The following is a 14,477-nucleotide window of genomic DNA, read 5'->3' on the forward strand; positions in this document are numbered from 1 at the left end:
AGATGAATAACGTCAAGGTCGAGAAATTAAGTAATATGTCGTGTAAAATGTTCATGCAACATAAAACTGCGAAGAATATACCATTATAGAGGCTGCATATGGAATTTAACATATACCAAGAGATCAAAAGATCAAGACCCAAATTTTACTTCTTAAAGCATTCAATTCCAGGAATAAATTTATTCAAAAATTTGATTTTTAAGTTAGTTACAGACTTTTATTAGAAAATATCAATTTTCGTAATTTTTTATTGACTTTCTGTACTTTTAATCATCAAAATTCAATCAATAAATAAAAAGTGTATAGTTGGTTTCCATTTTAAATTGACCATACTGTGTATATTTAAATTTAAATTAAATATTAAACTAAAGTGAGATAAGGCAAATTAATTTATTTTCACCTTCAGAATTTGTGTAAGCACTAATACTGCTCTATTTATATTCTCAAAAAATTTTGACATTTTATTCCTCTGAATTACAGGAATAAATTTATTTAAAAATTTGATTTTTAAGTTTGCTACAGACTTTTCCTAAAAAATATCAATTTTCTTAATTTTTTATTTATTTTCTGTGCTTTTAACCATCGAAATTGAATCATAAATAAAAAGTATGTGGTTGTTTTCCATTTTATATTGTCCATACTGTGTATATTTAAATTTTAATTAAATATTAAACTAAGGTAAAATAAGGCAAATAAATTTATTTTCACCTCCAGAATTTGTGTAAGAACTAATACTGCTCTATTTATATTCTCAGAAAATTTTGACATTTAAGATTGTCACAGATTTTTCTTAGAAAATATCAATTTTCTTAATTTTTTATTGATTTTTTGTCCTCAAAATTGAATCATAAATAAAAAGTATACATTTAGTTTCCATTTTATATTGACCATACTGTGTATATTTAAATTTTAATTAAATATTAAATTAAGGTAAGATAAGACAAATCAATTTATTTTCACTTCCAGAATTTGTGTAAGAACTAATACTGCTTCTATTTATATTCTCAAAAAGTTTTGACATTTTATTCCACTGAATTGCAGGAATTAATTTATTTAAAAATTTGGTTTTTAAGTTTGTCACAGACTTTTCCTAGAAAATACCAATTTTCTTAATTTTTTATGGATTTTCTGTGCTTTTAATCATCAAAATTGAATCACAAATAAAAAGTATGCGGTTGGTTTCCATTTTATATTGTCCATGCTGTGTATATTTAAATTTTAATTAAATATTAAACTAAGGTAAAATAAGGCAAATAAATTTATTTTCACCTCCAGAATTTGTGTAAGAACTAATACTGCTCTATTTATATTCTCAAAAAGTTTTGACATTTTATTCCACTGAATTGCAGGAATAAATTTATTTAAAAATTTGATTTTTAAGTTTGTTACAAACTTTTATTAGAAAATATCAATTTTCGTAATTTTTTATTGACTTTCTGTACTTTTAATCATCAAAATTCAATCAATAAATAAAAAGTGTTGGTTTCCATTTTAAATTGACCATATATTTAAATTTAAATTAAATATTAAACTAAATTGAGATAAGGCAAATTAATTTATTTTCACCTCCAGAATTTGTGTAAGCACTAATACTGCTCTATTTATATTCTCAAAAAATTTTGACATTTTATTCCTCTGAATTACAGGAATAAATTTATTTAAAAATTTGATTTTTAAGTTTGTTACAGACTTTTATTAGAAAATATCAATTTTCGTATTTTTTTATTAATTTTCTGTGCTTTTAATCATCAAAATTGAATCATAAATAAAAAGTATTCAGTTGGTTTCTATTTTATATTGACCATACTGTGTATATTTAAATTTTAATTAAATATTATACTAAGATAATATAAGGCAAATCAATTTATTTTCACCTTCAGAATTTGTGTAAGAACTACTAAAAATATCAATTTTCGTAATGTTTTCTGATCTTCTATGCTGTTAATATTCAAAATTATTACAGTTAGTTTCCATTTTAAATTGATGTATTTACTTCAATTTTAATCAAATATTAAACTATGGCAAATCATCAGATCTTTCAGAGACACCCTGTATATGTTTTTTTATATTTATAATTGTTAATATTTGTATTCAAATCCTGCATTTACAAAAATATTATTTATATTTATAAGAACTGCTTTCATATTTTTTATTATCAGCTGAAGCTATCTCTTATCTTTACCCCCCAGTTTTGTTTATTTACATTTTTTTCATCTTAAGCGTGAGCACGAGGAAACAAAGATAATTAACCTCCAGAACTCGTGAAAATACGCTTGCACCTTAAATCAAAGTCACCAAAATTAATCCCCAAAATCCAGATACGAGATAAACACCGCAAACAAGAAAAAAACGTTCATTTAACAAAGATTTAAAACAGTCCGGCCTGATAATAAGTGGTGTTTTGATAATACAAGATTATTGTTTAGGTGGTTCTTCAATTAGACACGAAAATAAATTGAAAATAATGCTATGTGTAGTAGGAAGTAATTGAATAATATCAAGCGTCTTTACTGGTCACAGTCGGATTGAGTAATTGAGCAAATGTTTATCCACGTAGAGTTCATTCATTTCGTGTATTACACAGTGACCTCACCGAAAAAGTAATCATGTTCATTTGATCGGGCCGGGAAACAAAAATTGTAAGTCCCTTTTAGAACGTCCACAGGTACGTCTTTAATCTGTGACAGAATGTTTTGCGTCAATGCCGTTATCATTAACGTTTAAATGTAAAGCAAACAAAAAAATGTACGTAGCCAGCCATACGAAAACGTTTTAAATACTCTCTTAAACATTTTCCAGATCTCATTCATCGCATAAATTCATCATGTGTGAGCCAATAGTGTCATTCTCATGAACACGTGTAAAATGGACGCGAACATTACGAATGACATGTCGAAGACGATACCGGCAACCGATTTGCTGTTGCCGAATGAACAGAAAGTGACGATGGACGAAGACACCACATGCGGCTTTTGGTTCATGAAAGGGAAATATATACAGAGGTTCGCTAATAAGAAGGCATACGTGTGTTTGTATGGCATAATTGGGTGTATATTTTCGGCTGCGTACGCCTACTTTAATGGGACCATAACGACGTTGGAGAAGAGGTTCAAGATACCCAGCAGAACCACAGGTAACAAACGTTACATCCACCCATCACGTTATATTACCTTAAGTTTTACTTGCACATCAATAATATAATATAATAATATTGAGGTTTGTTTGAAAACACGTCAAATAATGAATTTATGTACAATTGTGTAATCCTTTAAATCACTACATGTGTAAGATACTAGGAGAATTTGTCGTGTCATGTGTTTTTCGTGCCAAAAATAAAATGTTCTTATTCATCTCCTATTTATGACATTAATTAATTGTTTGAATACATCCACACACATGGATTATATGTGGAAGTTATTTTTATATAGTTTTTATTTATTGAATGTTAGTTTGATTATAAAATTATTATAACGTTAAACCAAAAAAATCAATATTAGCAAATCAATATCATCAATTTACAAAAAAATGGTACCACAGACCAATATTTAGACAACTGAAGACAATTTTAGAGTGTTCTTTAATTATGAATTATTGTTTTTACAATAGTTACCTGTACATAAATAATATCTTATTTATTATTTTCTTATTATGTATAGTTCTTGACAATTATTTAAGCTGGTTTGGGACAAATTGGACAGTATGGTACTGTCCAATTTGTCCCAAACCAATGGACAATGGACAATATAAGCCATTTCCTTAATATGTTTTATTCTGTATTTCATGGTAATTATGTTACAGACTTATGAACAACTCATTTAATATAGTAGATAAACTTCAAAACAATACTATTCTGTGTTTATTACTAAAAAATCGATATTTTTACAAAAAAATAGGTGTACGATGAATATTTATACAACTGAATACAATTTTAGAGAGTTCCTTAATTCTGAATTTAATGTTCTACTTACAATAGTTACTAGCACATAAATAATGTCTCATTTATTATTTACATATAATATATAATTCATGACAATAATTTAATCTGGTGTGTGACAAATAGGACAGTACTATATGGACAGTCTCAGCCATTTCCTTAATGGAAGATGTTTTATTTTCTATTTCATGGCAATTATGTTACAGACTTATGAGCGACTCATTTAATATTGTAAGAAAACTTTCAAACAATACTATTCAGTGTTTATTACTAAAAAGACGATATTTTTACAAAAAAAAAAATAGGTGTACAGATCAATATTTATACAACTGAAGATAATTTTAGAATATTCTTTAATTCTGAATTTATTGTTGTACTTACAATAGTTTCTAGCACATAAATAATGTCTCATTTATTATTTACATATAATATATAATTCTTGACAATAATTTAAGTTGGTTTGTGACAAATTGGGAAGTACCATATGGATAGTTTCAATAATTTCCTTAATGGAAGGGGCTTTATTCTCTATTTCATGGTAATTATGTTACAGACTTATGAGCGACTAATTTAATATAGTAGATAAACTTCCAAAAAATACTATTCAGTGTTTATTACTAAAAAATCAATATTTTTACAAAAAAAAAATAGATGTACAGGTCAATATTTATACAACTGAAGACAATTTTAGAGTTTTCCTTAATTCTGAATTTATTGTTGTACTTACAATATTTAATAGCACATAAATAATACCTGATATGTTATTTACATATAATATATAGTTGTTGACAATTATTTAAATAAGTTTGAATCGAATTGGATAGTATCTTATGGATAGTATCAATCATTTCCTTAATGGAAGATGTTTTATTCTCTATTTCATGGTAATTATGTTACAGACTTATGAACGACTCATTTAATATAGTAGATAAACTTCCAAAAAATACTATTCAGTGTTTATTACTAAAAAATCAATATTTTTACAAAAAAATAGATGTACAGTTCAATATTTATACAACTGAAGACAATTTTAGAGTGTTCCTTAATTCTGAATTTATTGTTGTACTTACAATAGTTACTAGCACATAAATAATGCCTCATTTATTATTTACATGTAATATATAATTCTTTACAATAATTTAAGCTGGTTTGTGACAAATTGAACAATACCAAATGAACAGTATCAGCCATTACCTTAAAGGAAGATGTTTTATTCTCTATTTCGTGATAATTATGTTACAGACTTATGAACGACACATTTAATATAGTAGATAAACTTCCAAACAATACTATTCATTCGATATTTTTACAAAAAATAGGTGTACAGATCAATGTTTATACAACTGAAGATAATTTTAGAGTATTCCTTAATTCTGAATTTATTATATATTACCACATAAATAATACCTGACTTATTATTTACATGTAATATTTAGTTATTGACAATTATTTAAATTGGTTTATATGAAATTGGATACTACCATCAACCGTTTTATTAGTGGAAAATGTTTTCTCTATTCTACGCTAATTATATTACAGACTTATGACCAACTCGTTTATTATAATAGATAAACTTTCAAAAAATAGTATTCAGAGTAATAATTCTGAATTTATTGTTGTACTTACTTAACTCATAAATAATATCTAATTTATTATTTACGTAGTATATATAAGTTCTTGACAATAATTTATATTATATTAGCATATAAATAATGTCTCGTATATTATTTACAATGGTAACCAGATTTAAGGAGCTTTTATTATTATTTTTCACATATATATTTATTTATATTTAATTCAACATAATTAAATTTCATCATAATTATATAATTAGTTTCGTAAGTTAATTTATTGCACAGCATTTATTTTTATCTACATATCTCGTATGATAAAGTGTTTTCTATTTATAATCATTTTTTATAATTAATCATAAATATAAAAAATGATTTACTCTTGTAATCTATAATTATTATTTAATTGTTGGTTCGTAATACTTAAATTTGGTAAACTCATTTTTTTATCTACATATCTATTGTGATAAAATGTTTTTATATAAAAAATATTGTTAAATTAATGATTTTTTAGAAATTGTTAGATTAAAATTGAAATTATTTTTTATAATTAAGAAATATAAAAAATATTAAATATTCTAAAAATATATAAATATAATAATAATAAATAAATATAATATAAATAATTAATTATTTATAATTATATTATTATATTATATTATATTATTATATTATTTAATTATAAATAATTTTAAAAGTCAGTAAATTAAATTTTAATTCATCGTTTTTTCTTTTGTACAAATTAAATACAAATTTATGATTTTTAGAAACTATTATTTTCAGAATTTTAAAAATATTTAATAAAACATTAAATGTATTTTTCTAAATTGTGAATCGTGTTTTTAATAAATGTTCTAAATGTAAATCTTGTTGTTATAAATAAAAATATAATTTTATTTATAATAAATGTATCTACAATGTTATATTTATTGAATTAATTCATTAAATAATTGATAAATATACTATATTTAAAAATATATTTTAAGTTATAATTTGTTATTAAAATTCAATTTATGACAGGAAACATATTTTTATTTTTGACTAAAAATGATCCATTTCACTTTTCTATTACCATATTGCTCAAATAAAAAGATAAGAAATTATGCAAATATGGTGCTATATGTTTTATTTCCTTGTAAAAATATTAAAATATATAAAATTTATTATTTTTTATTTTGTAAGGTTGAATTGAAATAAAATAATTGATCTAGTAAGAGGTAATAAAAATTTTTAAATTACAAATGTTTGGTGGTAAACTGACTATGTAAATTTACTCATGGTAGATAATTTTCTTATCAACCTAAGAAGTGTCAACTTTACAACTAGGTTGTGAACAGGAGAATCAATATTGCTGAGCATATCTATAATATGACCTTGAATAAGATGCGCCAAACACTATATGAATAAACAGATTGATCTATTTATTAATTACAACAACAACATTCAATACAAAATCACATATTACAACTTTACGACCACCCTTATAACCTTGACATAACATTTCACCATTTGCAGGAATCATCACCGTGGGCAATGACTTAAGCCAGCTTCTGCTTTCCGTAATACTGAGTTATTATGCGGGCAGAGGTCACAGGCCCCGATGGATGGCTCTGGGGATGTACACGGTGGTTATGTTCTGTCTCCTCACAGCCCTGCCACATTTTTTGTACGGCCCTGGAACCGACGCATTATCCCTTACATTCGAGCACGGAACTAACGGCAACGACTCCTTCGACGCTCTGCTACACCAACGCAAAAAGTCCCTGTGTCACACTAAAAATTCAACAAACTCAGAATGTGTAACCGAAAGCGGCACTTATTCCCCGCAATTAATTTTATTCGCTGCACAATTTATATCTGGAATTGGTGGTCCACTTTATTACACGCTGGGAGTATCGTATATGGATGACAATATTAAAAGGTCTAAGACGCCGGCACTCTTCAGTAAGTCCGTATTTGTTTAATGTGTTAACTTAAATGCATCTTTATTTCACTTTACCAGCACGGTTTAAAGTGCTTCGTCGGGGTTTCGTTGTGCTGCATTTAGTTTTTGTTATTTTAGGTTTTTCTTATTTTATTCGGATGTTGGGGCCTGCCATTGGTTATGGCTTAGCTTCAGTGTGTTTGAAGCTTTACATATCACCAACGTTGACACCTACAATTAACAATCAAGATCCCAGGTGGCTTGGGGCTTGGTGGCTAGGTTGGATTATACTTGGAGTGTTACTGTTTTTCTTTTCCACTTTGTTGGCTCTATTTCCAAAGACGTTGCCCAGAGCTGCCGTCAGGAAAGAGCTACTCAGACAAATTTCTAAGGCGTCAAAAAAGAGTGAGCCAGAACCAGAAATTAAAACCTCATTTAAAGGTATTTAATCACAACATAAGGTTAATTTTTCAAGAGTTTCTTCAAAAACTCTACTTCAGGACAGTAGATATTTAATCTATAAGTAGTTGCTTTGTAGATATGGTCAAAACATTCCGAAGACTGATAACTAATCCCATATTGATGCTCAATAACTTTGCTGCCGTGTTTTACTTCCTGGGTTACATGCCTTACTGGATCTTCCTACCAAAATACATAGAGACTCAGTATAGACAATCAGCTTCAGCATCCAGCCTCATTACAGGTAGTGCCGGACTATTATTTTCAGCAGTAGGTATACTATTGTCCGGATTAATAATATCCAGATACAAACCAAGAGCTAGATACTTAGCTGCTTGGAACGTCATCGTTGGAGGGATATCTGTAATGGGGATAATATCTTATGCCTATCTTGGGTGTGCTGAAAACGATAACAGGGCACCGCTTCTTCCGGACGGACAGTAAGTAGTCTACATAGATTTAAGACACCCATTGTTGATTAAGGGCTAATTAATTCAGGTTGAAGGTTGAAAGGAAATGCAACCAAGACTGCAACTGCGATTATGTAAAATACAATCCGGTGTGTTCTCAAGACGGTGAAACAAGCTTCATATCAGCCTGCCATGCGGGCTGTACACAAGTTAGAAAAATCAATGGCACTGATATATTTTCGGATTGTTCCTGTATAACCACAAATAAAACTGTTCAACAGCAAGCAACGATACAAATGAAAAAGTCTTTCATAAAAGAACATGGTTATCTGGAGCACGGCTTCGCCAAGTCGGGAAGTTGTCAAGTCGATTGTCTGTATCAGTTTTATATATTTTTAGTTGTCGTCTGCCTTCTCAAATTCAGCGGTGCTACAGGAAGAGCATCTAACTTTTTAGTTACAGTAAGGTAAGATATTAAACTCACAGAACTGACGTTGAGTATTGAACTGCGCCTTTGAAATGCTTCGCAACCTTATCACCGGGTCTTATCAGTTTTACAGTTAATATATTAATCATAAACCTTTAACGTCGTATTAAAAATTTATCTTATCTCACATTGTAGTAATACCAAGAATTAAAATTACTCATTTCATGCAAATACAATAAAATGAACTAATTGATTGTCTTTAAGATGTGTCGAGGAAAAAGACAAACCGGTGGCGATGGGCTTTGGGTTGATGCTCATGAGTCTCTGTGCCTTCGTGCCATCACCGATCCTCTTTGGTACAATTCTAGGTAAACTCAAAAACAATAAACAAATAATGTTGTAACGCTTTTTAATTTGCAGACAAGTCTTGTTTGGTTTGGGGTAAGACCTGCACAGGTAACGGTAACTGTTGGCTTTACAATGGCGAAGCTTTGAGGTACTCGATGAACTTCACAGCTGCCACCTTCGTGCTCATTGGTACGTTGTTCGACGCTGGAGTGTGGTATTTTGTCAAGGGTCTCAAAATATTCGATGAAACTGTCGAATTAGAACTCGAGAACTTCACCACCAATTAAGAAAACTCGTTTCAGTTTGAGTAAATGTGTTATACACATTTTTATTAGATAATAAATTATATACAAGTTTAAATACATATATTACTTTGTCATATATCTTTAAGCTAATAAAACAGATCATATTTATTAATTTACGTTGTCTTGTTACCTAACCTAGACGTACAAAAAATAATATTTATGTACAAACTTTTAGAGAGCTTCAAAACTTAAGAAACCAACAATCAGAAGTCGGTTTCTGTTATGCTGCCGGAATCATCACCTATGTTGTCTGCTAAGTGTCTTAAAGACTCTGAGGAGCCAGCGGACTCCCTTTCTGACCTATGATTAATTGCCAAAAGTGATCCAGATTGAGTCATGTCTTGCATCTCTTGTCGTTGCTGGTATCCATCATTATCATCGTATTTAGACTTTCGTTTCTTTGTGTAAAGCTCCAAGTTACCAATACAAAATAGTAATGTTATCAATAAAACTAAAGCAAGTCCCATCCCTCCCAAGGTCACACCAAACAAAAATGTTCCCAATTCAGGCTTGTAAAACTTGCACTCGTTAGTGTCAGTGTTTCTGAACTTACAGAAAATGTCTTAAATAAATAGTTAAATTAGTTTTAAGTTTAATTTGTTGTAAAGGTGTTACTCACCAACAATACAAAAGTAAGCAACCCGTACAGGTATGTTTGGAATAAGCCCAAACAACGTTCCTTGTAAGCCAATAGCTGTGGCTTTATCCTGGGGTTTGACACATCGTAACGTCACAAGTAGGTTGCTCAACGTGACAGTTGATAAAAGGGCTGCAGAAACCACGTTGTTCACTTGAGACAAAGCAAATATGAACCTGCAGTATGTGTCCGTACAGGGGCCTTCTTCGGCGATGGTTGTCTGGCGACCACATCGACAATTTTGATACAACTAAAAGTGATTAATTAACCACACTAGGTATATTGGGTTAATAGAATTTTACCATAAAATTGGTGTTATTGTCGTTGTAACTGTCGCATCCGGCTCTGCAAGGTGAGAAATATGTTCTTCCTTCAAGGCACACGGGATTAAAGGCTTCATTTTTTGAACAGTTACATTTTACGTTGCAAGTTGACAAGGCGAGCTCATTAGGAAGTTCATTGTGCAAGGTGTTGTTGCATTTTTGCATTTTGGTGGCGGCGAAAGTTGCCAAACACAGTGCCAAAATTACAATATTGCACACCAGTAAATGTTTAACTTTTGGTTTCAATTTGGCCAATAAAACTCCTGTCAGTAACAAAGTAAAAAATATAAACGGTTGTTTCAGTAAATTTGTGGTGTATTGAATCATTGAAGGGTCACTGAAGCCTGTGGAGTCGTTTTTCAGGGGGAATAAGTATCTGGTTTGGTTGAAGAAGTCTTCAAATATCTCGAAGTTTAGAAGAACTGATTGCAATATAAGTATGATTAAGATGTTTAGCAGCAAAATTTTATTTGTTAGTAACCTCTTTAGTGTTGTGAAGAATCCTAAAATAATTTAATTTGTGTAATTTATTGTTGTTGCTGAAATCAATCACTTACCATCCTTGGATATGACAATGAATTCACTGTCGTCTACGGTGTCAAGGCTGGCCATCGAAGCCGACAACTTAGCAATGAGCAAATTCGGTAGCACCCTTGGGAATAACACCAGTAGGAACCCAAATATAAAATTTAATGTCAATATTGTAAGCCAAACTATAAAGGAATGAACTGTAGGTATTGTAAATTATATTTTGTCTTAACGTCTTACCGGGTGACATAAAAATACTGTGGTAACTAGTTTCATTCAGTGCTACAGGTATCCAAGACAAATATGTTCCGACTTGTTTTCCTATCTCGAAGCAAGCCAAGGCACAACCTAAACATTTTAATGTTAGGCCATCACAAAACTTGTACAAAGAAGGTTTTTACCTATATATCCAGGGCTATGGTTTCTGGAAACGTTGTCGTCTATGTAAGTGACACCATGAGACAAAAGCGATATCGAAGACATAGCAAAATTCATCTGGTAAACTATGATAACAATGAATGCTATCAAATGAAATTCCTTCTGCTTTTTCACTTGTTTTAACATGGATGCTTTGCATAGTTCTGGCTCTATAACGTCGCTGACATCATCCGACGTGAAAGGACTATATATTTCTGGTATTGATATTATCAGTCCAGATACTGATAGGAAAATTGCAATTACTCCAATCCAGCCAGGTCTGTGAATTCTGTTGCCCCAATAAGCTACAGCTAAGGCAAACACTCCAACCAGTACGTCGTTCAAGTAGATTAAATGAGCTGGACAATAAATTTTGTGTTTCAAAATCTAGTTGGGAGAGGTTGGGCGTTTACTCCGTCTGAGTCTTGCACCACACAAAGACCAGACTCAGAGGGAGCAAACGTTTTTCTATCACCAAATATTACAATCATCCTGTTGATCATAAAAATAATGTTGATAAACAACGCACGGAAAAAATAACCTAGTTAGAAAAGATAAATGTTATCTACACAAACAACACACGTACCTAAAATGTTTGCATCAATATTGTAATGCCTCCCCCAAATTTCCGACGTGCTCCTGAAGTAATGGCACGCGATGCCTTGCAGGAAGGCGACGATCGAGAGCACCGTCACAAAAATACCGGGCGTCGCGAACTTTTCCAGCCGTTTTTCCCAGCTGGGAAACATCTTCAGGCCGCAGTCCACCTGGTCGGTGGACCTGGCGGCGTCGGCCGGTGCACAGAACGTGTACTGCGGTGAATCTTCATCGATGTCGGTTCGTAACAGTGCGGTGGGATGAATCATCTTGTGTGAACACGAGCACTGCCTCGCAGGTACTGAAGTTGCTGATGAAATTCTACGATTAGATAAAAATTTATCGTAAACTCATGTATATTATATGTATATTTAGTTCATGACGTATCCGAGACGATTTTCCTGGTACACCGTTTTAGTTCACGCATTTTCGTTGTGTACATTGTGTTTAGAGATGAACTAACTATTATATTATATCTATAATAACATTTTATTGACTTTTGAATGAGTCAGTCGATTTATTTGAGGGGACTGGAATACTTCTACCCTATTTTTTTTTTAATCTATAGAAGGGTCTACCTCTTCTTCTGATGTTAAAGCCTCCTTTTTTATTAAAATTCTATATAAAAAGGGTGTTAACATGACCAGATAAATAGCATAACAAAGATTTAATTGAAATTTTATCCAATCAATATAAAAAATATATTTCTATCTATTTTTTGCTTTTTTGTCATCCCTTTAAAAATAACGCTGATTTATATGTCCCACTATTTAATAATATTCTTAAGAGTGAGAATATATTCTTAGAAGGATTTATAGTGTTTTGTTGAATAACTCACTTTCAGTGAGGAAGAAAGGAACATTTCACTCCAGAGAAGAGAGAAAAAACTATTAACATGAAACACCAAGGTTTCTATTCTTGGCATTGCTAAAAACTTAAAATACTCCCAAAAAATGATTTACAATGTTATTAACACACACTTAATTGAAAATACAATAAGGGAATTTCCTAACAAAAATCAATTCCTTTAATAATAAACAGACAATTTGGAAGAATTAATAAACAAAATCCTTTCTTGTTTACTAGGCACATAAAAAATTAACTCAGTGAGTCTAGTAGAACAATCAGACGTCTACTGAATGAACTAAGCGTGCAAGGATGTATTTCAATAAAGAAGCCATTGGTATCAAAAGAGAATATTCGAATAAAACTAAAGTTTGCAGAAAAATATATTAATTATCCTCCAGAATTTTGAAGAATAGTATTTTGGAATGTGTATATATTTTGATAAAATATAGATATTTTTATTTTAAATCGTGATTTATTTATTTCACATAAGACTTTGAAATGCTTTCAAGAATTCTCAGTAATTGGTAACTCTCAGCTCCTATGATAACTCACAGTACTACCCAGTTTTGACTACATCTGCTCCTCAAATAGACCATATACTTAACAAGTCAGCTACAAACAGTAAATATACATCATCCCTCAAATGAAATAATGATTAAAGACTCTTATCCGGCAGTACCAGTGCAGTCAACAATATCTCCAACCTCGTTTTCCAATTCGTAAGAGCCAATCCCTGTAGAATCCAGTTTCTGTATTAGAAGACAAAAAGTGACCAATGAGTTCAGACAGAATAGCAAATGGAGAAGTACTACAATGTATCAACCGAAATAGAAATGAGGAACGTATTACTCAAATTAAAAGAAATACAATAACATCAAAAGAAGGAAGACCACCACCACCGTTGATCATTACGAAAATTACGAGGAATACACCATTCAAAAGCCCAAAAGAAAGTGACTACGATGAATCTGACGAGTATACAACCAAGAAGCCTTAAAAATAAGGTGTACCACAATGAAAAGAAACATACAAGAACAAGAACAAGAATAGCCAGAACTGAATGACTATGATAAGTACGACTAATACTTTCGATAACATAAAATGAAGCCAAGGCAAGAAACTATCACCAGAACTACTTCTAGCTCATATGGTTCGACTACACAGACTATTAATATTGTGAATGGTACTACTGTTGCTCCAAATATTACACCAAGTAACACCACAGGATAAGTACTGATATTTTTTGTTATTTTGTTATCACTAAACGAAGAGTATAAGAACTGTGTTTTTATAACAGTATCAAATTTCTTCAGTAAAAATTAAGTAATTTTGGATTGTAAAGTCTAAAATATGTTCGAAAAGTGATATTAACGTATTTTAGGTTTTAGGCCATCGAATGGGAATGAAGAAATTACTACAAATTAAGGTACTCCATCTGGCTCATCTTACAATGATTGGTACGAAAGTGATGTTAGTGGAAATGATATTGTACAAGAAATTCATGACCTGGGTGAAGTTCATCAAATTTTTAAAAGACTTATTTGATTATTAATTAACTTATTAACACTTGGTGTGGGTTTGTATTGTTTGTAAATATGCATATACTTTGATAACACATAGATATTATTATTTTGAATTGAAATTTATTTCACATAGGTTTTTGAAACATTTGCAAGAATGCCAGGAAAGTATAGAAGAAGAGGCATAATTGGATGACTGATGAATACGACTAACCCTTTCTATAACAT

The 14,477-nt window shown here is 30.4% G+C and overlaps 2 protein-coding genes across 4 annotated transcripts; one reads left to right on the top strand and one right to left on the bottom strand.

The window, feature by feature from the left end:
* The first annotated feature begins 2,481 nt into the window (after positions 1-2,481).
* Positions 2,482-9,474, top strand: LOC109597162 (solute carrier organic anion transporter family member 74D). Of its 3 annotated transcripts, none has more exons than XM_020012801.2 (8): positions 2,482-2,639; positions 2,800-3,133; positions 7,021-7,449; positions 7,568-7,870; positions 7,968-8,328; positions 8,387-8,764; positions 8,990-9,093; positions 9,146-9,474. In XM_020012801.2, the coding sequence occupies exons 2-8, from the start codon at positions 2,851-2,853 to the stop codon at positions 9,358-9,360; spliced, it is 2,073 nt and encodes a 690-aa protein (XP_019868360.1). In that variant the 5' UTR covers positions 2,482-2,639; positions 2,800-2,850; the 3' UTR covers positions 9,361-9,474. The 3 variants fall into 3 exon arrangements, with proteins under 3 accessions (XP_019868360.1, XP_049817076.1, XP_049817077.1); XM_049961119.1 differs by having other exon boundaries at positions 2,482-2,665; positions 9,146-9,368; XM_049961120.1 differs by lacking the exon at positions 2,482-2,639 and adding an exon at positions 2,731-2,745 and having other exon boundaries at positions 9,146-9,368.
* LOC109597157 (solute carrier organic anion transporter family member 1A4-like) lies at positions 9,376-12,154 on the bottom strand. Its single transcript, XM_020012793.2, has 7 exons — positions 11,870-12,154; positions 11,268-11,642; positions 11,107-11,214; positions 10,896-11,051; positions 10,318-10,841; positions 9,998-10,265; positions 9,376-9,940 (listed from the first exon to the last, which is right to left on the bottom strand). Exons 1-7 carry the CDS (start codon positions 12,147-12,149, stop codon positions 9,582-9,584), a joined length of 2,070 nt encoding a protein of 689 aa, XP_019868352.2. The 5' UTR covers positions 12,150-12,154; the 3' UTR covers positions 9,376-9,581.
* Positions 12,155-14,477: the final 2,323 nt, after the last annotated feature.

This window comes from Aethina tumida, chromosome 1 (assembly GCF_024364675.1).
Source record: "Aethina tumida isolate Nest 87 chromosome 1, icAetTumi1.1, whole genome shotgun sequence".
Taxonomy (NCBI): Eukaryota; Metazoa; Arthropoda; class Insecta; order Coleoptera; family Nitidulidae; genus Aethina; species Aethina tumida.